The sequence below is a fragment of the Dromiciops gliroides genome, chromosome 6, assembly GCF_019393635.1.
Source record: "Dromiciops gliroides isolate mDroGli1 chromosome 6, mDroGli1.pri, whole genome shotgun sequence".
NCBI lineage: Eukaryota > Metazoa > Chordata > Mammalia > Microbiotheria > Microbiotheriidae > Dromiciops > Dromiciops gliroides.
Window position 1 is genome coordinate 57,237,889 of NC_057866.1, and position 24,960 is coordinate 57,262,848.

Genomic DNA, 24,960 nt, shown 5'->3' on the forward strand with positions numbered 1-24,960 from the left:
ACTTGACACTTACTAGCTGTGTGACCCTAGGCAAATCACTTAACCCTCATTGCCCGGCAAAAAAATAAAAATAAAAAATTATTCAATAGTTTACATAATTGCACTAGTATAACCTATATCTGATTGCTTACCACCTCAGAGAGGAGGGAGGGAAGGGAGGGAAGAAGGGATAAAATGTAAAATTCAAAACTTTAAATAAAGGAGTATTTTACTGAGAAAACAAATTATTCAAGATTTTTGGCATGAAACTTCTAAGTAGTTTTACAAGTCTCTGTCCTCTTTTGTTTATTAATATTGAGTCCCATTTTTCAAGACATTTTTGCCATCCTCTTGTTTTCCCTTTATATTGAAGTCAATTAGCATCAATGACTTGGTGTAGAGGACTTATCAAGTTTCTCATAGAATTTCCCTGTAGTTATGTTCTAGAACAAATATTGTCACATAAGCTACAATTATCTTCAAAGTTCTTTTTATGTTTACTGTGAGCACTGTAACGCAAAATTACTGGGGCTTCTATAAAATGGTTTTGTTGCCTTTGGGCACAGAATGAAACCAAACCTGCTAACTCCTTTATTTTGTCTCTCAAGAAAAACCTGCAAACCATTTTTTCTCCGTTCTCTTGATTATCTATGTTTTAGTGTCTTATTTGTACTTAGAATTCAAGGCCATCTCATAAATCTTACAATATAAAAAATAAGTAGTTAATATGTAAATTACCTTTAATTTATGTGTTAAGACGGGGAAAATACGCAGTTCTAAATATCCTCAACTATTTAGTCAAGATTACAAAAAGGGGAAAAAAAGATTCACATGATTATGTAAGTCCTTCAAAATTGCCCAGGATTACATTGTAGGGAAATTCCATCATTCAATTTATTTGAGGAGAAAAAGAAATGAAAATCAAGTTCAATGAAAAATAGACATTCTAAAGAATTGCATTAAACCCATATGCCTGACTTTCTTTCTGCTCCATTAAATAGGTTGTGCCAGCAAAGTTATTTGACTCTGAGGGAAAACAATTCCATTTGAGTAGCTTCATCATTTACTTAGAAATCACATGTCAGGAGTTCAGTTGAAAAATAGAGAAGTTCATTGTTTAGCTAGCATTACTTGAAAGCAGAACTAGGGTCAACTGATTGCTTACATAAATCTCCAAGCTATGAACTATTTTAAACCGGAAGCAGATAGACAGACCACTCTTGCATAAAGCTAGCAGAGCTCTCAGGGCAGAGGTTTGCTGCTTAATATAAGCAGCCACAAGTAGTGGATGCAATACATGTAATCTTAGAGGCACATAAAAATGCCCTAGAATAACCTCTGACATACAGAGACATGACTAGGGCAGGGAAATTGGTGCTTTTCCCAAGGGCACATAAATTATGGAGTATTGACAACATTTATACTTCTTCAGCAGTATACCTCCTTTCCAAATTATTTTACTATTAGTGAGTTCTTCTCTGTCCCTAGACTGTCATGTTCCCTTTTACCAACATGGTAGCCTAAGTAGCCTCATAATGTTCTAGTTTTACTGAATTTTTCCACCCCCACACCATACACCCCCAACCCCTGCCAAATTAATTTCTCTTAAAATTTTTATTTTAAATTATGTTTTATGGTGTTTCCCCTGAGCAACAAAATTGTTGTTTAAACTCTACCTTCACATCACCATACTTATTTTTTAATCTACAAATAAAGAGTCATTTCTTTGTCCTTAATCACATATAGATCTATCTAGAAGAAATCATTAAATCATCATCCATTTACATATAACTGTGAGATGAATTTACTGGATCCTTACACACCACTGATTCTAATAGAGGGGAAATTGGGGAAATATGAGTACCCTGAGATGGATGAAAAGAAGCACTAATAGTTACCTATTCCCCAAAGCCTTGTTTGAAACCCCAAGTTACCACTATTATAAACTTCTTGAGGGATGAGCATGGATTCTTATGGCAGTCCACCAAAGACCTCCTTTCAAAATGATATAAAAATAATGTTGTTGTTGTTGTTGTTGTTGTTTGCCCTTCATTCTCAAAGAGGACCATGACATTGGGGTGATGTCATGACCTTCAGTGAATTGGATTTAAATGAGGGAGGGCTGTCACCAACCTCATTCTCTCCTCCAGAGCCATCTGGGTCCAGTGGCAAAATATATATCAGGATGAATGGAGATGGCCCCAGATGTTTAAGGCAATTGGGGTTAAGTGACTTGCCCAATGTCACATAGCTACTAAGTGTTTGAGGTGAGATTTGAACTTAGGTCCTCCTAACTTCAGAGCCAGTACTCTATCCATTGTGTCACATATCTGCCCCAAAACTAATCATTAGTTCTCTTTATATCTATCTATTAAGTCGATTCTACATCCACTGAATGTTCTAACATAGGATAATTCCTCTTCATCTTTTCCATAATAACAGCATAAGAGATCTTATCAAATACTTTGATGCAATCTACATAAACTATAGCAAAAGCATCCCTTTGATGTAGTAATTTAATAACTTTATCAAAAAGGAAACAGAGTTAGTCTGTCAGGACATGTTCTAGAAGTTGTCCTGAATTATTGTGACCACTAAATGTTCACTCTGTAATGGTTAATTTTCTAAAATTTTCCTCAGAAACTGCAGTCAAACTCACTGACCCACACTTTGCAGACTTTATTCTCTTCATTTTTAATAGCAATATAATATTTTTAATTCTTTGATCTTGCAGGACCTCTAGTGTTCTCTTTCAAAATTTATTGGCAGTGACTCGATTTTCACACTCTAGGACATAGGTCATCTGACCCTTATAGCCTGAACTCATCAATTGTGATTAGGTGCAAAAAAAAAAAAAAAATGTGATTAGGTGCTCCCTATCTCACTACTTATTTGGAGTCTCAAATTCCTATCAGACTTTTGTGTTTTGTTCTTTCTAGCCCCAAAGCTCTTCATGTTGGCAGAGAAATTAGAAGAAAAGAAAAAGTCTGACAAAAGGCCCTCCTCTCCATCAGTTATCTTTCTTTCATCTATCACATGCAAAAGCTTTGTACCTTTTTTATCATGTTTTCCCCTAATATGGCATTAGAAAAGAAATAAAATATAAAAACAGAAACAAAGTTTTTTTTTAAAAAGCATTCTTTCACCTTGCCTCAGTTTATCGTGAACTTAAACATACTTAACACTATTCTAAATAGGACTATCCTATGCTGTTGTACTCATCCTCCATAAATATTGATTCAATTTTCTGTATATGTATTTTAAAAATCAGAGTCGATCAAGGCAACTAGGTGGAACAGTAGATAGAGCACTGGGCCTGGAGTCAGGAAGATCTGAGTTCAAATTCTGACTCAGATACTTACTAGCTCTGTGACCCTGGGCAAGTCACTCAACTTCTGTTTGCCTTAGTTTCCTCAATGGTATTAATAGCACCTACCTCTTAGGGTTGTTGTGAGGATCAAATGAGAAAATATTTGAAAAAAATTTTTAATTAAATTAAATTAAAACAAAAAAGAAAAGAAAATATTTGTAAAGTACTGACCACAGTGCCTGGAATATAGTAGATGCTATACAAATACTAGCAATGATGATGATGATTGTGATAATTCTCTGAGCACTGGTCTCTTCAGGCAGTTCACACTTTATGCTCTTCATTGAAATCTTTTCTCTTACTATCTTCAGGAGTACATTGCTTTAGTTCTTCACATGATTCCCAATCTAACTTTCATGATATAATTTTAGGTCATGAAATCCTATCCATCCTTTTTTTGAATCTTGAAATTTGCACTTTAAAAATCCAAGGCACATGAAATTTAGCCCAACTCGCCACTCCTCTTTTGCAAATTCTAAGATAAAATGTTCCTTTCACTTCAAGGTTCAAGGGTTCATTTCTCCCTTAGTAACCAACTCCTCCATGTTGGTAAAAAATATATAAAAATAATACAATTCCCTGATCTTCACCCAAATGTTTGCCACTATGTTTCCCTGCTCTAATCCCTGGGGTTTTTTTCATGTTAATACATCTTCTTAATTAATAATGCTAACCTGTTATTTTACCCCTTTCTTTAAAAATGCTAGTTAGCATTCCATAATCATATTCCATCAATGGGTCTCATCTCATGTTTCAGTGGTACCTATGATGTCAAACTTGGCTCTTTGCAGTTCATTTTTATTTTTATCAATACTTTTTGCATTTGTGTACAGACAAATACTGGGTCCTATTGAATATTAAATATAGTTTTCATATAGATCCTCCTACAAAAATAATAAACAGATCAGAGACATCAATAATATCTCCTACAATTTGTTCACTCAGATTAGAGAAGTCTATTTCTGCTTCTCCTACCAGAAGTAGGTATCTCACAGAAACCAGATCAGAGAATGGATAGGAAAAACTTAATAATTTATTTTTTGTCCCAAGAAGAAAGAACCATGATCATGTTGGAGAACTCCCTCCTCAGAAGGGAGCTCAGAGACTCTCCTCTTTCTGAGGGTATATAAGGGTTTTTGTCCATTGATTACAGGGTGTTGTCAATTTCAATAGTATGGTACAATAATCAACCCAAAAGCAAAAAACAGTTTAACAATTTTAGTTATAACAAGTATGGAGGAAATACAGAAGCATCATGATAAGATTACAGGATTCCAAAAAACGGTTTGGCAAGGATGAGGATTCCCAGATGTCACCATAAGATAGGTACTTATTATCCTGAGGGAAAAAAGTCACTAAGAAGGGTCTTTTATCTATGTTTCATCAAAGAACACCTGTTTCTAGAAGAAACAAAGGGGGGAATGTGATGAAATAATGGGATTTCAGAGATACTCAAAGACCCACCTGGAGATTAATCCAGACTGATTGAATCAAGTGAGAGTGATTGACTGCTGATTAGCCTACTTCAAGTTAATTGGATTGTAATCACACCTGGCTATCCCTTAAGAAGGTATTGTTCTCAGAAGCTAGACTGTGAACTCAACTTGAGAACACCTTCAAAACCAATGGATTTGGATGATGCCAACCAATCAGCTTGAAGTAGTGTGTAAGGACCACCTCTGTTACAGACCTATAAAAAGCTTCCACAATCAGCTTGCTGGAGAGCCTGATTAAAGCAGGCTCCTGGAGGAGGACTTGAGGAAGAACCCAACCAGGCTGGAACTCTAGGCTAGATAGACCTTTTCTTAACTTTCTGAACTCCATGTGAATACCTGTATGCTTTAATAAATTGTTAATGCCCAAAGACTGGTGCTAAAGCTTCTAATTTAAGGCAACCACAATTTAGATTTTAAACATCACATCTACTAGCTATCTGGGTTCAGTTTGGAGTTCATTTGAAGTACAGTTTGGTTCCTATTAATCCAGGGTTTCATAAAAATGCTTTTGGATAAGAAGGCACCTCCATCAAATCCAGGTGATCCATATATTCATATTAACAGTCCTTTCCTGGATTATGTCTCGTGCAAAGTTTTGGGTGTTGCTATTATTATTCTCCCTAAACTGTAATTTCTTTCCATAACAGGATTCTTTATTCTGGAGTCCATGGACCCCCAATACATTCATGAATATATTTAAGGGAGTCTATTAACTTGGAGAGGAAAATTACATCTTTACTTGTAATTCTATTTCATTTTTAATCTTATGTAATTTATCTTATGCATTTCAAAATAGCATTTTAAGAAGAGATTCATAGGCTTCACTAGACTGCTAAAGAGATATGTGAGGCCAGGCAGCTAGGTGGTTCAGTGGATAAAGCACCTGGATTCAGGAGGACCTGAGTTCAAATCCAGCCTCAGACACTTGACACTTACTAGCTATGTGACCCTGGGCAAGTCACTTAACCCTACTTGCCCTGCAAAACAACCCCCGCAAAAAACAAAAACAAAAAGAGATATGTGAGGCCAAAAATTTTGTTAAAAAAATTATGAAACCTTGCTCAATGTTACATAGAGTAGTAGATACACAGGAACAATTTTCTCATTTATTCTTCCTTTCTAGTTTAATGTTTGGCATTTTTAAAAATTAGATTCTCAAATACATTTTTATTAGTCCTTATTTGATATACTCCATTCCTGGACACAAGTCTATAATTCTTATATTTCTAATCATGATCCAGAAATAAAATTCCTATTCTTAGATACCATTTTTATAACCAATTGTTACCTTCTCAGATCTGCCTTCCTCTTCTAATGCTATTGATTTTAGTAAGCACAAGTGATGAAAACACCACCTGTGCTCCTTGTGGTAACCATGCTGGACACAGAATCACAAAGACCTGTGTTAAGATCCCACTTATTATGATCGTTAGCCATATGGCTAAATAAAAATTACTTAAAATTTAACTTCTCTAAACCTCAGTTTCCTTATCTTGAGTTCCTTTCTACACTTAGAATGACTAGTGATGGTAAAAGCAGAATTATTCATGAAAGTAAATTGCAAAATTACAAGTTGATGGAACAGCAAGTATTCATAGCATTGGTATGTGTAAAACTATAAGTGATATTGGTATGTGTAAAACTCTAAGTGATATTGGCAAGTGGTTAAATACCTTGGCAAAGTGCAGACCTTTGAAACATGAAAAAGTTATTTATAAAAATTAAACTGCCTACATCATAAATGATTCATTTCCCAAGAAAATGCTAGATGCCAGAACATAAGTTAATACTCAGTTCTAAATAATTCATCCAACATTATTAAGAGCCAACTATAAGCCTTAAGACAATCTGAGATCTCTTAAAAGCTTGAGATATGTGCACTATCAGAAGCAGTGTGGTATTTATTGGAGAAAGAGAGAGAGAGAGAGAGAGAGAGAGAGAGAGAGAAGAGGAGAGAGAGAGAGAAAGGAAGAAAGAAAGAAAGAAAGAAAGAAAGAAAGAAAGAAAGAAAGAAAGAAAGAAAGAAAGAAAGAAAGAAAGAAAGGAAAGAGAGAGAGAGAAAGGAAGAGAGGGGATGGTTGGATGGATGATAGGTATATTTATATACAAATGTATGTGTATATATAGGAATGTATATGCATATATGCATGCAATGGAGACCTTACTGCACATTTTTTTACTTGCAAATAATACTCCCAGCCTTTCCAACTTGTATTTTCTCACCATATTATCATATAATCCATAGATAGTTAATACTTTGTTATGCCCTTTATGGAACCAAAAAAAGGCAAATATAAAATAAATACTCCATTATAAGAAACTATGAAGGTCCCAAGGACAGACATTGTTTTGCTATCATTTGAAATGTCAAATTAAATTTGGGGCAGCTAGGTGGCACAGTGGATAGAGCACCAACCCTGGAGTCAGGAGGACCTGAGTTCAAATCCGGCCTCAGACATGTAACACTTACTAGCTGTGTGACCCTGGACAAGTCACTTAACCCCAATTGCCTCACTTAAAAAAAAAATTAAAGTAGACTGACTGAGTATATATGTTGAATTCATAAAATGAATGGAGAAGATTCCAAGGATAGAGCAATTATTTGCCATTCTTTTGAAACATTAAATTAAGATAGATCGACTAGGTAAGTATATTGAATTAATAAAATTGATTAACAAAGTGACCAGCAACATCCTCCATCACTCACCTTAGGTAAATTCAATGGTAATTTGCAAGTAGGCAATTGATGCCCAAAGTCATTAAGTATAAGTGGTTGATTCAAGTTCTTGGCTATTTTTTCTCTGGGTACTTTGTAAACTGCAACTGTACCCTTGTAGTGAGGGGAGCTGTAGTTGCCAAATTCATCCACCTCTTTGAGCTGGAGTTCCAGGCTGGCCTTTCTTTGTAAATGAAAAATAAGCTTGTAGTCTTTTCCATAATCTTTCCCATTACCTAAATTTAAGTAAAATTTGTTAGTTACCACCACAATAGAATACTTAGATGATTTCAGTTAAACCTTTGGAAGTCATATAATTATTTAGTGCTTGAAGTGGAATATATTATACATTTGATTCAATTTCCAGTGTCTCACTGATCTACATTGACTTGCTTTCATATAAAATAGAATTTGCGTGGAAACTGATACTCATCAAGCAAAAGCAATGGAAGTATATGGAGTACAGAGAGCAAAATCACAAGACTTGACTTCTAGTCTTTGCTCTAACTAGCTAAGTGAATTTAGGCAAATTACAGCTTCTCTGGGCTTATTTACTTATCTACAAAAGTAGGAACAGAATTCTTCTCTCTGTATGCTAAGGTGATTTGCGTTTTGCTGAAAACAATAGGACCTGTAAGAGCTGGAAGGGGAAACTAAGTTCAGCAACACCTTGACAGTTTTCCCATGATACTCTCTGGTTCTGGTGACTGACTCTCCCAGGCAAAACAATCTGTGCCAAGTGGAGAGCAGTATTTCTTGGCCTCCACTGCTATATTGACTAGGTTCAGTTCTCTAGAGTTAAAGAGATATTGTGGTCAGTGCCCAGTATGCAATCCAAAGTATCTAGATACAGAAAGGAGAAGAATTGGTACAATCCATCTCTCGACTATGAAAGTAGTATGACCCCTACAAACTAGTGAAATATTTACCTGTATTTTGAGTATTTTAATTCCCTTGCCTATAATAATGAGTGCAGATGTTCTCAAATTTCCCAAAGAGTCATTATCTGGATTAATTTAAATTGTATATTTATTTTAGAATTTCATGTGCTATATAAATTCTAAAGGCCATTTTTACACATGAATGCAGAGGCCTTCCTGGGTCTAGGATTAACTGACCTTGGGACCTTGGGTAAGTTATTAAATTTCTCAGATTCTCAGTCTGCTCAATTTGTAAAATTTGGGTATTTGTTGATATAGTGTTTAAAGACCTTTATAGCTGTAAATATATAATCCTGTAAGGGTGATAGGAATGTTGAATTAAAGTACATTCCTGCCTTCAGGCAATTTTTCTCTTCAGATTCTGCTTGGAAGGACCAGATAGTTCCTCACAGGAAACACTTCATTTCTTCTCCATGCCTTTACTGGTTATCACCCATGCCTAGACTACTCTCCTCATTTCTGCCTTTTAGATTCTTTGCCATTCTTCAAGATTTCACTCAAATTCCACTTTCTGTGGAAGACCTTCACTGGTCCTCAAAGTTGTTAGTGTCTTTCCCTATGAAATTACCTTCCATCTAGACCATGTATATCACATAATATAATTATGTGTACTGTTGTCTCTCCCATTAGAATGTGAGCTTTGAGAGAAGAGATTGATTTTCCTTTCTCTACAGCCCCAGCTTGGCATATCATAAGGTCTTAATAAATATTGGTTGACTTGACTTGATTAACAGTGTAACTGCTGGGAGGTACAGGAATGTTCACTTAGGTTCAGTCCTTTCAGAAGTATGCAGACAGAACTGGTAAGATAAAGAAATGATCACTGTCATAAGTCAGCCAACCCTACTCAGTCGTACTTCCAAGATGTTGCTGTTTATTTCTCTTTTATTTATTCTTTGTTTATTTACCTGCTGTTCCCCACATCCAGGTCTTGACACTATTTGAGAATAAAACACTCATTGATAGTATGAACAATGATGCTATTTACTACAGCTGATATACAAAGCCTAAAAAAATGAAGTATTTCAGTTATTCACATGATTTGTTTGGGTAGAAAAGTTCCATTTTGTGCCTGTGTCCTCTATCAGAATGTCCAACGGTAGATATGTAATGATTAAAAAATTTAAATTCGAGAGATAGTTTCTGGGTAATTTAATCATTTTATTAATAAGACCAGGAGCTCGTTAATAAAAGGATGGTCATTTGGCCATCTCTCTTAGACCAAAGACCCTTGATGGCAGTGGGGTCACAGTTTCTATGCCCCTTGAAGAGAAGGTATTGCTGAGGGATACCTAATCATCTCAAATGGAAGGTGGGCCATCTTGGGGTACATGACTTAGTTTAGTCAAATCTTGGTCAAAGAGATGTCAATTTCCATATCACTTATCTTGATAATAGGGAAAATCAACATTTTTCTAGGATCTGTCAGAGCAAACACAATGAGCAGGAATACACCCATTAGCCTAAACTTAGAATTTCTTTTACTGTCTGATTAGATCTTGGTCTGAGTAAATCTCTGAGAAAGACTTCCCACACTGGTAGATTTCTTATTGAGGAAGTGAAAAAGGGGGAAAACCTTGATCCTAATATAGTAATAGTTATTAAATGTAAGAAAGAAATACTAATTTCTTACAGATTCCATGGCTTCTATTCTGGAAGCCAAACAGGAAAGAAATTCTGCCCTTCTTTTCCCCTTTCTCCTCTCTCCTCTTTTTTCTATCATATCCTCTGTCACCTGAAGACCACTGCCTGGCTAGTTTAAATTATGTTCATTTCATTGAAGGCCCTAGGTTAAGACAAATAGCTAATGCTGGGAAGAGGGTTTCCACAAATTCCTGAGACATATTTTAAGCTCCAGAGAAGGGTATCTCCCAGTCTTAAACATAATCTGTTTCAAAGTTGGACAGAAGTAATAATGCTTGTAAATGGAATTGGGGAAGGGCCAACAGGGAAGGGTGTCCAGGCTCACAGACCACAGTTAGGGAGGATGGCAAGTTTTCTCATGTGGGGTTCTATATCACTTTTTAAGTAAAATATCATATGGAGCCAAAAGAATCCTAGAAGGGAACATGGACCAACTGAACCTTCTTCTACTTCTGTGAAAACTACTAGATCTCTTTCATTGGGTGGATGGAAGTACAAGAATCTTTTTTTTTTCTTTTTCGGTGGGGCAATTGGGGTTAAGTGACTTGCCCAAGGTCACACAGCTAGGAAATGTTAAGTGTCTGAGGCCAGTTTTGAACTCAGGTCCTCCTGAATCCAGGGCCAGTGCTCTATCCACTGCACCACCTAGCTGGCCTTTTATTTTTTTTTTAAGTTGAAGCAATTGGGGTTAAGTGACTTTATGGATTTTTCTTTTTCTTTTTTTTTCTTTTTTATTTTTGATGGGCAATGAGGGTTAAGTGACTTGCCCAGGGTCACACAGCTAGTAAGTGTCAAGTGTCTGAGGTCGGATTTGAATTTAGGTCATCCTGAATCCAGAGCCAGTGCTTTATCCACTGCGCCACCTAGCTGCCCAGTACAAGAATCTTAAGAGACAGTATCCAGTCACAACAACAGCTAATATAAATAGTTGGTTCTCTTCTCTCTTTCTCCCCACTCAAATATTTTCATTGCTTTCTCTTGTCTTTGCTTTATTATCTTTTATTTCATCTCAGTTCTCTTATCTCTTATATGCCTTTCTGTCTTTTATTCTCTCTCTTCTCTATCTCCCCAACTATCTCTCTAACCCAGCATCTACCACACAAATCTACACACACATACATACAGTTTACAACCCTTTTCCCTTTCCTGAACACAATCCCAAATTGGTTGGATTAATATATGGTCAATTTTACTTCACAAAGTCCCTTTCTTCCTAGTATATAAAGGAACATATTCTTTAAATGTGCAGGGGAGAAAATCCTTTTTTTTTAATGCTCCCATCTGAGATTCTGGAGGAGCCATGCCAGAGAAGAAGCTTAGACCAATGAAAAGAACTCTATACTCAAAATCTGAAGACCTCCTCTTGAGTCTAGGTTTAATACTTTTGAACTGGGGGAAAAAGTGACTAAACTTCTCTAAATCTCAAATTCTTCCTTTGTACAATAGGGGTCATAACACTGGAACTATCAACCTCACAGGGTTGTTGTGAAAGAAAGCATTTTATAAACCTTCTAATAGTCAGTATATAAATGCATATAGCTGTGTTTATATTCCACTCTCAGGGTATACTCGTGTATTCCCAATGGACAGCTGTTACATTTCATTCTCTGTACATTCCACAAATGATGTAGCAGGGTTATCATTCCATCACAGGAAGATGCCTTTGGATGCTCATGATTCCTTATTTAAAAACAAAGCAAAACAAAAAATAAATGGGAATATGAAAATTAAGTACAGAATGGTTGTACTTTCATCTATGAAAGGATGAGAGAGAATAAACATGTTTTCCTTCCTTTCATAAAACAGAGAAAATGAAGGGTAGCATGAGCTTTAAAGCTAGAATCAACCTTAGAGAGGATTGATTTTAATCCTCATTATTTTTTTGCAGATAATTAAATGGAAATGCAATGAGTTAAAGTGACTTGTCCAAAGTCATACAACTAGATAACAGACTCATGGACCCATGTCTCCAAGTTTCTAACACTTTCTAGCACACCACACTTCTCCAGGTTTTTTTTTCATTGAATAATGATAATTCGGTCTCTGACTATAAGATGGAGCATATGGCAGAATACATAGATGAAAATATAAAAAGAGTTTGTACTTACTTGAAGCAAAAATGTTGCCATTAAACCTTAAAATAATCTGTTCTCCTTCTCTCATTTGGAAAAACTGGGATGGCTCTGGAGGCCCACTAAACCCTCTCTTATGCAGGCTCTGAAGCTCCTGAGTCAAATCTTTAGAAGGCACTAGTGAAACAACTGCTTTATGAGGGTTTTCTTTATTCCGATATAGCACTATACAGGCCATGGTACTCAAGGTAGCTTCCTCTAGACACTTTGCCAAAAAGACTAGATGGGAATTGTCCATGGTGGAAGAAAGGCGAAGCACGAGAAATCTGTATGAGGAAAATAAGAAGCAATCCTTGGGAAAGAATGTAATTGTTGTAGGCACATAAATCAAATCCATTATCAGCTGCTCTTCATTATCCACCTCCAAAGAAAGAATTGATGTTGATTGAACTCGGACTGAAGCTGCTATTTTTCATTTTCTTTCATTTTTATCTTTTATTCAAGTTTTCTTGTACAAAATGACTAATAAGGTAATGTTTTACATAATTGCACGTGTATAACCCATATCTGATTGCTTACCACCTCCCTCAGGGAGGAAGAGAAGGAGGGATAAAATTTGGAACTCAAAACTATAAATAAAAATGTTTATTAAAGTAAACAAAATAAAATAAAGTGAAGCAAATGGGTGGCAAGACAACCCAGTGCATTAATAAAGGCAATAGACTTTGGTATAGTTAGGAACTGAGTGATCAGATGCTAAGCATTCATGTTTTTTCCATAATGAGATAGATAGGCAGAAAACAGATGATCCCAAGGCAAATATGTAATTCTCCATTGTTTCCTTTTCAACTCAGCACACATTTTTCAGTGTAGCATATTTAAATCTGGACAAAGGAAGCATCATTTATCAATGTATAATTGTTTCTTAAAGCAAGCACTGTTATAGATTATAACTTAAGCAAATATAATGGGATTATCAACATGACTCAAAAATGATTCTTCTCACTTATCTTTCTCAGGGTGAAAAAGAGTACCTTTATATTAAATATACTTTGAAATAATTGTTCCTGGTAAATGTCTAGGTAGAGTATAAATAATGGTGATATTTATCCCTAAAAAAGTGCTTCTTTTTTCCAGCATAACTCTCATTTCTTTTTCCATTTTTTCTTCTACCTCTCTCATTTGGTTGTTAAAAGCCTTTTTGAGCTTTTCAAAGACAGCTTTTTGGTCTTGAGACACAATCATCTTTCCACTCGAGTCTTCACTTGTTGGCATTTTGACAAACTCATCTGAGTTTGTGTTTTGGTCCTCCCTTTTACCATAGAAGCTGTTGATGGTAAGGGTCCTTTTTTGTTTCTTACTATATTGGAACCCAATTTTAAACCTATAAAGTTGAAATCTGTTCTGGGGCATGGGGGCCACTGTTGCAAATTTCTTACTGCTTTTAGCTGCACCACTCTCAGCTGCACTACTCTTAGCTGGGTCGAGCTGTGCTCAACTGCCCTCCCCTTTTGCCCAGATGAAACAGACCTTTCCTGACATCTTCTAAATTATACCAAGTAGGAAGATTATATCTCTTTGTCTTTTTGTAGGTTCTGTAGTTCCATAATCTGATTAGAGGCTTGATTTAATGTTCTTTTTGAGGGAAACATGGGAGAGCTCAGGCAACTTCCTGACTTCTCTCCACCATCTACAAGCTTACATTGTAGTGAGGGAAGACAACACACAAAAGGGACAGGATAGGAAGAATATGAAGATATCTAGCTTGCGGACATAGTTCTAAAGTCCAAAAGAATTCAGGAACAAGACCAAGAGGAGAATAGAGATAAGCCACCCTTATGCCTTTCCACAAAATGGAAAAGGGGGAGGAGGCATATCACAGACAGAAAGTTCATGATGAGTAGACAATGAGGGTGGTAGGATGTTCCATGGTAAGGAGGTCCTAAGTAGAGAGGGGCATTCCAGAATGAGCCCCAATAGAGAGGGCATGGTTTTGAGGTCTAGAAGAAGTCAGGAACATGGCTGGGAGAATGAAGCTGGCCTCAGAGTCAGGAAGAACTGAGGTCAAGTCTCATCTCAGAATATACACTATAAGTCTGATCCTGGAAAAGGCACTTAACTTCTTAGGGATGCCAGCAACTTTCTAACCCCTTAAATTATAAAGAGAGTACTCATCTGTATTACTACATATCATTCCTTACTAAGAACTTTCTAAGTCAAAGAATTCACAGTTCTAGTCTCCTTCCCATCTTCCCCTACCCCTCAGCAAATTATAGTATATAGAGTATAAAAATTCCAAAAAGAGATAAAATAGTGTGTCTTGGAGGAGGGAGGTCAAGAAAGGGTTCATGAAGTATTTGGGGGTTAGAACATGGGTGGTGGCGGGGGTCAATTCCAAAAAAAAAGTGTGTGATGATTAAAAGCTAAAGTGTGAGGGACAGCTAGGTGGCACAGTAGATAGAGCACCAGCCCTGGATTCAGGAGGGCCTGAGTTCAAATGCAGCCTCAGACACTTGACACTTACTAGCTGTGTGACCCTGGACAAGTCACTTAACCCCAGTTGCCTCATCAGAAAGGAAAAAAAAATAATAATAAAAAAAGCTAATGTGTATGTCCTTATCTGCCCCTCCAGTGGGGGGGGGGACTACTTAGGATTTAATTATAAATTCAGGAGCTTCAACAACAGTTTAGGCTTTTGAGCATTTATTAAAGTATATTAGAAGTTAGGAGAGAAAGAGAGCGCACATGCCTCTGAAAGAATAGAAAAAACCCTATATCAGATCTATGCCTAGAGAGAGAGAGAAACAGCTCCTTCACCTAGTTGTTCATGCTTCCAAAGAGAAAAGAAATCCATTTAGTTTTCCCGGAAGCTCTCTGTTGAACAGGAAGAAGGGCGGTACACACACACAGCTCCAAGCTAATTGGCTGGTCGCATTTAAGTCCATTGATTGACATGGCTTAAAGGTAGTCTTTGAGTAGAGGTAGCTTCCAGGATGCCAATCTGACCTTAGAAATCTCAGAAAGGTCGAATGCTTTCTTGTCAAGGGGCAGGGCCACTTCTTCTCACAAGAGCAATGGAGTAAACAAAAACTGAAAAAATAGAAAATAGGAGGTTGTTTCTGGGGAAGCATAAATAGAGGTTAACTAGCTGGATCAGAGACTATATTCATTCATTTCTATTTATTAATTCATTCAAAGTTCATTCCATTGAAAGCCTAATATATAATTGAATAGCCTAATATAGGACTATGTTAAGTTTTGTATAGGATATAAAATATGTAAATGTCATATGAATAGGCAGTGAAGAACCATTGAAGGTTTGGGGGAGGGTCATGATAAATATAAGATCAATTAGAAAACTAACTCAGCAATAAACTAGCTAATGAAAAATAGACAAATTCAAGAGATATTGCCAAAGAAGGATGGATAATTTAATATGGTAAGGTTAAATGGAGTAGGAGTTTTCTAAAAAAACAAAAAATAATAACTCCCAGGTTTTGAACCATACAAGAGGGTTACATTTCCACTAGAGATAGTAAAACATCAGAACTGGCCCTACAAAATGAATCATGTGGATGGCTGAAATATTTCTTTTTCTTTTCTGTATATAGACTGTGACAACAAAGACTCTCCCAGTCTCCTTGGTGACAGAAAGAATGATGGTATCATTTTCAGAAACAGGGAAGTCAGGAAAGGGTGCCAGTATGGGGGAAAGATGATGAGTTCATTTTTAGATATGTTGATTATGAGGTGATTGCAGGATATCAAAGAGAAATGTTCAGTAGGAAGCTGAAAAATGAGAACTGGAGCTTGGAAGTGGGGAAGGCTAGAGATTTTTAAAAATGCGGGCCTCTCCTTATATAGAGGAAGTAGCTTAAATTATAAAAGCAGATGAGGTATCTGAAAGATGAAATGTATAGAGAAGAGTCACCTAAGAACAGAGCTTTGTAAGATACCTGAATTTAAAGGGTAAAAGGTGCAAGAGGACCTGATAAGAGTAGAACCAAACATGTAGCAAGAGGTGGAATATCATAAATAGTGCGAGAACTAAGTTAGGATAGACTTTGAAGGAAGGAGGTATAGCCAATAGTATCAGTTATCGAATAGGAGTCGAGTAACAGGACTAAGAAAAGACCATTATATTTGGTGTGTTGCAGGTCACTGAAGACCTGAGAAAGATGTGTTAGTAAAATTAGAATAGAAGAAGCTTGATTGCAGACCTGGCTATATGTTAAAGAACAAGCCTATATATATATATATATATATATGTGTGTGTGTGTGTGTGTGTGTGTGTGTGTGTATACATATGTGTGTAAATGTATATATGTATGTGAATATGTATGCATGTGTACACACATATATACATACATATATATCAAGCACATATAAATATATTAATATGTGTGTAAATGTATATATGTATGTGAATATGTATGCATGTATACACACACACACATATATATCAAATCTATGTAAATAGGGGGTAGGAGATGAAAGCATATGATGGAGAAAACTTGTCTGAGAAGCTTTAGTGTAAGTGGCTGCATGTGGCTTTAGGTATGAGCATGGGACAATGGAAGTAGAATCATGCCATTAATAAAAAAAATGATGTCATGGCGGGGGGACAGAGCAGGGAGTGTTATAGGTAGGGTTAGGAGAAAAGATGATGAGTTCAGCTTGGGACGTTGAGTTTGAGGTGCCATGAAACATTTAAGTGAAGATATTTAGGAGTCATCTGGAAATATGGAATGGGGGTTCTGGAGAGCACCTCAGAAATGAAGATATAAATCTGGAAATCATCTGGTTACATTTAAGACAAGTAAGAGTAGAAAAATAAGACAAGCATCTCAGAAGCCAAGGGTAGAAAAATGTTCAAGAACAACAGGTGATTGTCCATTGGACTAAATTTTTAAGGGATCATTTTTTGTTTTACCTTTGACAACCCAGTTTCAGTAAATCTATCTCAAATTCAGTATGTACAAAACAGAACTGTTTTCAATCATACACTTGAACCACACCCCAAGCCTGCCCTTCTTCCAAACATCACTATTTCTGATGAAACTACCATCATCTAGTTTCACAACTTCAGAGGCATCCTGGACTCTCTCTCCTCTCCTTCAATTAATCATTTACAAGATCTTATTGATTTTATCTCCACAGTAGCACATGCATCGATTCTCTTCTCTCAGCTCATACAACCATCGTCTTATTTCAGGTTCTTATCATTTTTTTAGCTAGACTACTACAATAAATTTCTCTTTGGTCTCCCTGCTTACCCCCTCTCCTTTTTCTAAGCCATGCCTCATACTGTTTCCAAAATAATCTCCTGAAAGGAGAATTCTGAACTAATCACTTCTGTGCTCAAAAAGTCTTCAGTAGCTCCTTACTGCATTTAGGATAAAGTAAAAAACCCTAACAAATAAAAGCTTTTACAACATGCTTTAGTCAACCTTTCCAGTATTACTATGTTATTCCCTGTCCCACGCTCTATGCTCCAAACCAGTCTATTTGTTCTTCCTACAATTGGCCTGCTATCTCCCAATTTTGTGTTTTGGCCTGGAATGTCTTATATTCTCAAGTATTTCTCTTAAAATTTACAACTTCTTTCAAAGCTTAATTTTTAGGACTACATCTTATGAACAGCCTTCCTTATCCTCCTTGTTAATGGTCTTCTCTGCCTCAAATTATTTTATATTTCTTGATTTGCTTGTTTTATCCTCCATCAACATGTGAGCTTCTTGAGGCCAAGGACAGTTTTCTGTTTTTGTCTTTGTATCTCCAGTTTCTAGCATTGCACCTTGTACATAGTAGGGCCATGATAAACATTTGTTGAGCTGAATTATTGTTTAAGTGCTAGAGTACATAAATCTGATTGCATGAGGTTGAGGAGTGAACACATGGAGAAGAAACAAAGGGAGTAGTGCAGAGACCACACTTTCTAGAACAGAAGTTCTTAACCATTTTTATGTACCATGGACCCCTTTTAAAGTGCTCCGGTTAAGTATATGGATGCCTTCTTGGAATAATGATTTTTTAAAGCAAAAAATTAAATACATAGAATTTTTTAAAAATTATTGAAATATCATTATCAAAATATTTTAAAACAATTTTGAGGAACCCAGATAAAGAACCCTTGATCTGTGAGTTTGTAGTGAAGGAGAATGGAGAGCTAAGACAATGGATGAGAGCACTCATTTTACTTTTTGCAGTAAATATACTGACCTAGTGGGTAATATCAAAATCATCACAAATAGGAGATAATTACTTGTTTAATTGAAATAGCTAACATCTATATAACCTATAAAATAAATCTGTATCTGATTGCTTACTGTCTAAGGGAGAGGAGATGGAAGGGAGAGAAGAAAGGAGGGAGGGATAGAATTTGGAACTCAAAACTTTTTTTTAAAAGCATGTTTAAAATTTTTTGTCTAATGTGTAATTGGGGGGAAATTATAGATATGTGTGCATACATATACACATATGTATGTGCGCACACATAAACATATACATACACGTATGTGTTTTAGATCTATATGATCTATAAAATAAAATTATATGAAGAAACAGGTTATAAATTTAATATTTTTAAGTTGCCTACTGAAAAAACAATTTTTTCATGCGTAAGTCAAAGATAGTATATTGCTCTCCACCCTGTAATATACGTTGAATCCAAAGTTTAAATACATAAAATCTATGAATATATGAATCTTTGCAAATTAGTAAAGTCTACCTCAGTCCACGTAATACCTTTTGGTTGAGAAAAAACAGGAGGGATTTTGGGCAAGTGCCATGTAATAATGAGGCAGTATGGTATAATGCAGAAAGATTGGGGCTCATGGCCCACCTCTGAAGCATACTCACTGTGTTATCCTGGAGAAGTCACCTTACTTGTATGTTGTATGTAAAAGTTACAGAAAAGGTGCTAACCTACATTGATAAAAGGTTGTTTCCTTACCAGAGAGCTCTTTGTACCAGTCAAATCCTAGATACAGTCTCTTTGCCTGCTATATAACAACTATCAACAATGTTTACTTATGTTAATCACACATTTTAGATAACTTTCTGTGTACTTATTTGAAACATGCTGTTGAGATTAACAAATATTTTTAAACTTCAATCTGTCCATTGAAGTCAAAGACTGCATATATACCCTCTCTCTCTCTCTCTCTCTCTCTCTCTCTCTCTCTCTCTCTCTCTCTCTCTCTTTTTCTCTCTCTCTTTATATATATATATATATATATATATATATATATATATATGTTTGTATCTGCATTCAAATAGATTCTTTTTCATATGGTTTCCATCTCTTTATACCCTTTTTATATTTTCATGGACTCCTATGACATCTAAAAACAACCCCATTTTTATAATTAGATCAGCTGCAGTGTATTGAAATGAGAAAAGAAAATGAAACTACTCATGAAAGAACAAAATCTTGTCTACATAAACATAGTCATTTGATGAACATAAAATAAACGGCTTTCTCATAATCTTTATGAAACTTTCAGGAACAAGGATATTATCATAGAGTCATGCTGAAGTTACACAAAGTATTAGAATTGTCAAGATAAGATCAGATTAGTTTGGGGGAACATCTTTTGTGAAACTATGGTGAAGGGAAGTAACACCTTTTATTACCTATGCATAAATTTGCTAATCCTGGTTTGCATTTTCAATGCAGCCTAAATGACTTTTCAGTAGTTCCACTTCTTGAATTATGATACTCATCTCAGGATTTCTGCATCTGTAAACATAAATTATGGCCCATCAAGAGCTAAGACTTTGAAAACCTTGTGCTCATTTACTGAGGTTTACCTGTCTAAATGTTCATGCAATTCAAATGATACAATTCCACTGTGCACGTTTCTCACAACAATATCATCAAGGACAAACCAACTTCCCTCTCTGCTTCTGAAACCCAGTAGTTTCAAGGACTCACTGACATTGTCCCCGGGTTTTCGTATAGAAGCACTCTTGGCCCTACATAAAGAGAACACACAAGAAATCAGTCATGTGGCTATAGATTAAATCACACTTATAGTAGACATTTTTTTTAATTTTCACAGAAACATTAAATAATTTGCCATGGGTAGTCAAAGATAGCCAAGAATAAAACTCCTACTCCCTTCAGCTCAGTTCTCGTTTCCCTTAGTAATAATTTCATAGAGACAGGACACAGGGACTTGACCTCTGAATTCACTGGTATGGGGAATTCCTAGATGAGGAATTCCACATAAGACCAGTTAAACTTAGCACCTTCTTTTAAGCTTATATAGTAGGTTAGACAAGACATCACCCCATGATGTCATTGGTCCTCTTTGGAAGCAAAGGACAAACAACAAGAATAGTATTCGAGCACAGATTCTTAACTTAGCATCCCAGATACCTGGGGTCCATGGGTAGATTTCAGGGAGTCAGTGAACTTAGAAAAAAAAACATATTATTTTGATTTTATCAGTATCCTTTGCAATCCTATGTACTTTATTTTATGCATTTAAAAACATTATTCTGAGAATAATCCCTAGTCTTCAGCAGACTGCCAAAGAAATCTATAACACACACGCAAAAGATCAAAAACTCCTGTGATAGAGAGTTGCCTAAAATACTGAGAGGTTAAGTGACTTGTCAAGGGTTACATAGTCAGTGTGTGCCAGAGGTGACATGTGAACCGAGGTCTTCCTCATTCTGAGACAAGCTCTCCATCTACTAGGCCTCTCATGGTAGTCTGATATTTACTTTAATTTGCTTCAATGATAATTAATAAATATTTGTAATATTACTGCTGTATTCATGGTCCTGAAGAGACAATAATAAAAGAAAAGAATCCCTACAATGAAAGATTTTATAATCTACAAGATAGCTGACATGAACACAAATATCTCTATGATACAAGGCAAAGTGGGAAGAATTCAAAGGAAAGGTCCACATGATGTGCTGTGCAAAATGTGAAGAATAGGAGAGCCTTTTTAGTCTTGGAAATCAGAGAAGCCTTTATGGAGGAAGTGACCCCTGAATTCAACTTTGAAGGAAAGAAGTGATTTTAAGAAGCAAAGATGAGAAGTGTAATATAAGAGCAAGGGTACATTCCAGGCATAGGGGATGATGTGATCTATTTCTTTATTGATGCTGCTATGAAGTTGGTTTGGGATTAAAAGAAAACAAAAAGAATTGGGGGAAGGTCGGAGAGTTTAAATGTGAATAGATGGTTTGAAATCTAAATTTAATAACAAAAAGTTTCGGTCAGTCTAAACATAAAATCCCACTCTATATTGCCATAAAATCCAACTTACTTCTTTGTAATAAACTAGGCTGCAAGCCTTTTAAAAACAAGGACTATGTTTTCTAATTCTCTTCTGTTTCCCATAGCCTTTAACCCAGTGAGCAGAGCAGAGCAGGAAATTCTGACACCATGTGTCCACATCATTATACTTAGGGATACATAGTATTTTACAATTTGCATTTTCTCAGTGGAAGGATTTCAGAATAATCCAATGGAAATATTTTCCTCAAAGAGCACTTAAATCATCATTTAAGTTCCTTTGTCATGAATTCATCTTCTTTCTTTTTTTTTTATCCAGACCTATTATTTCTTTATAAGGGTGGGTAACTCCTGATCCAGAGAGTCACTCTATTAGATTAGCAATTGATCTCTAACTTCTAGCTGAGAAAGTTGATGGGGCCCTTTCCCAGGGTCTTATAACTAATAAGTGTTAGAAGCAAGACCTGAACTTGTATTTTCCTAACTCCAATGCTCACCCTCTCTCCACAAACCAGGCTGTCTCTCTTATCATTTTTTGATATGTCACATTAACATGTCAAGGTATTACTCACCGGATGGGGTAGGAAGTTGTGAGCTTTCTAGAAGTAGCACTAGTTGTCCTTTTATGGTCTGTCTCAGCATCATGCATTTTTATCTCTGTCCTTGGAGAACAGGGCAAAATGACAGTGACAGGTTTATGAAAAGGATGTGTTGCTGGGTGTTGGAGATGAATTAAAGGGCTTGTTGATACTACTGAATAATAAAGATCTTGTTTCATTTTTAATGTTGACACTAGTGAAGGATCAATTGGCTGGACCTAAACAAATCAGAAGAAAATGTAATTAATACTCATTAATTAACTTTTGGTAGAGGCAAAATATAATTTTTTTTGTTCCATTTGACTTAGTGTATTAAATAATAGAGTTTTAGATATGTTTTTGTCTAATAAATCCCAACTTTTATGACTACAACAGCTTCCATAATACCTCCTTCCTCTAAATTTTCTTTGGTCTAGTCATTCCACCGTGAAGCCATACATATCACATAGATACCCTCTATCTTTTCACTTCTTGCTCTGAGAACTGTAACCAAATAAATACTACCATTTGCTCTTGAAAGTATGTATCAAACGACCACTTTATTATTCCCCTCACAATTTATATAACTTCCCCGTTACCCCTCTCTGATCATGAATGACTCTCCTATATTGATAGTCTATTTTTTAAGTCTCTCAAAGCAAGGAAAATCTGCATCTGGTTTCCCTTCTAAAAAAATTTTAAAAATTACTCTTGGTAGCCTGGTGAGGAAGTATGCATAGGTGCTGTCAAATATACATTGTCTTCCCACCCACAAATCCACAGAAAAATAAAGTAAAGAACAGATTTCCAGAGTTCTCTGTGCAAGACTAGAGAGAGACAGTTATGTTATATTCCAAAGGTGGGAGCAAGTAAAAGCGGGTAGATAGTTTCTTCATCATCTTCAAACCCCACAGAAACACAAACTGCCAAACTCTCATGGAGACTTGGATAACCTCATTATATAGGTAAACTGACAATGGAACCCCTACTTTGGGAGATTCCCTTCCTAAGTAAATACTTGTATTTGTGTATATTAAAAGTTTTTCTATTTGCAAATTAAAAGTTAATATTTTCTATATAACTTTTTCAAGAAGCCTTACTGTGTGAGCTCCCTAATCCCAGCCCCAACCTCAACTATAAGATAATGGCAACTTATTCCAAGATCATTCTCAGGAAAATTATAAGCACTTATGCTGGGGAGCCATCCCCTTCAACCTTATTATTGAATGGTATTTTAAAGAATCATGCACACAGGGCAGCTAGGTGGCACAGTGGATAGAGCACCGGCCCTGGAGTCAGGAGGACCTGAGTTCAAGTCCAGCCTCAGACTTAATACTTACTAGCTGTGTGACCCTGGGCAAGTCACTTAGCCCCAATTGCCTCACCAAAAATAAATAAATAATAAAGTATCATGCACAGAAATTTCTAGAAACATGCTAACAGTGAAATACTATGTCTTCTAGATGTAATATCTATTTATAAAAACCAGTTTTTCATGATTTAGAAGTCCTACCACCTAAAAGCATAAGGTGGAGTATTAGGAGGGCATTCCATAATCATCTAACAATGTAGTTATGAATATTGCTATATTTGTGTCATATATACACCATATATATTCAGCTTCTTCAGTTTTACTAACTAGTTGTCCATATTTTGCTTCTCAATTATGTTAATCAAGTTTAAGTAAAAGAAAAAGGTTGTTCTTTCTTGCAAAAGAGCTAAACAGGAAGAAAGATTGTGTATTTTCAGATAAAAGAACATGGTGGCAGCACCCACTTTTTCCTTGAAGAAAATATATATCCAAGGATTTCAGGGGATCCAGTGAGTATCCAGCAGAGTAGTATCTAGAGGAAAGTACATGTATATCTCAGCAGGGACTACATAACACAGCAGAGACAGACTATAATGACCCACTCTCCATATGAGCAGAGTTGAGCAAAAACTAGAGAACAAGCACATTGGTGAAAGGAACTGGTTAGCATAACAATGACCTAACCAGAAGGAATCCTGTAATACCAGAGGTCTGAATTCTGTCTCAAAATGTTTGACATGTTCCTTGTGTGTGCACCCCTTCATGCACGTTCCTTATGTCCACTCCTTCTAATGATATGTGTGCTCCTGAAAGAATGAGTCCTCATTTTGTGTGGGAAATGCTTTGTTCCTACATTTCTTATCATACTATTATTTCATTAAATTCCTTTTCTTCTTATTAAATAAATCCTGTGGCTAATAATTAAAGGTAAATACCTCATTGGGAGATACATGAACCATGATTTTTGAAGATGCCAAAGATTAACAGAAAACTTTGAACCTTTGATAGCTATTTACTGCAGAACCAGCCCAGTAAGGTGGGATGCTACACAATGACAAAACTTGCAAATTTCTGCTAATGTGGAAAGAATGCAATTTGAGGAAAAGAGTGAAAGTGATCTATTTCATCACAAGTGGTTAGTTTATGGTCCAGGCATTATGGAAAACAATTTGGAATATACCCAAAGGGCTATAAAACTGTGCATGCCATTTGACCCAGCAATACCATTATGAAATCTGTATCCCAAAGAGATCAAAGAAAAAGGAAAAGGGCATATATATACAAAAATATTTATAGTAGCTCTTTTTTTGTGGCAAAGAATTGGAAATTGAGGGGATGCCCATCAATTGGGAAATGGCTGAACAAGTTGTGGTTTATGATAGTGACAGAACACTATTGCAATTAAAGAAATGACAAGCAGGATGTTTAAAAAAAAAAAATTGGGTGGGGCAGCTAGGTGGTGCAGTGGGTAGAGCACCTGCCCTGGAGTTAGGAGTACCTGAGTTCAAATCCAGCCTCAGACACTTAATACTTACTAGCTGTGTGACCCTGGGCAAGTCACTTAACCCCAGTTACCTCACTAAAAAAAAAAAA

General features: G+C 36.0%; 1 protein-coding gene across 1 annotated transcript in view; it reads right to left on the bottom strand.

Moving 5' to 3' along the window:
* The window catches only part of DTHD1 (death domain containing 1), a 71,354-nt gene that overhangs the window by 13,398 nt on the left and 32,996 nt on the right, over positions 1-24,960 (bottom strand). The window contains exons 5-8 of the mRNA XM_043972602.1: positions 22,050-22,294; positions 20,034-20,198; positions 12,255-12,544; positions 7,553-7,797 (exon numbers count right to left, since the gene is read on the bottom strand). Of these exons, the coding sequence (XP_043828537.1) occupies positions 7,553-7,797; positions 12,255-12,544; positions 20,034-20,198; positions 22,050-22,294 (945 nt within the window). The remainder of the gene's footprint in view (positions 1-7,552; positions 7,798-12,254; positions 12,545-20,033; positions 20,199-22,049; positions 22,295-24,960) is intronic.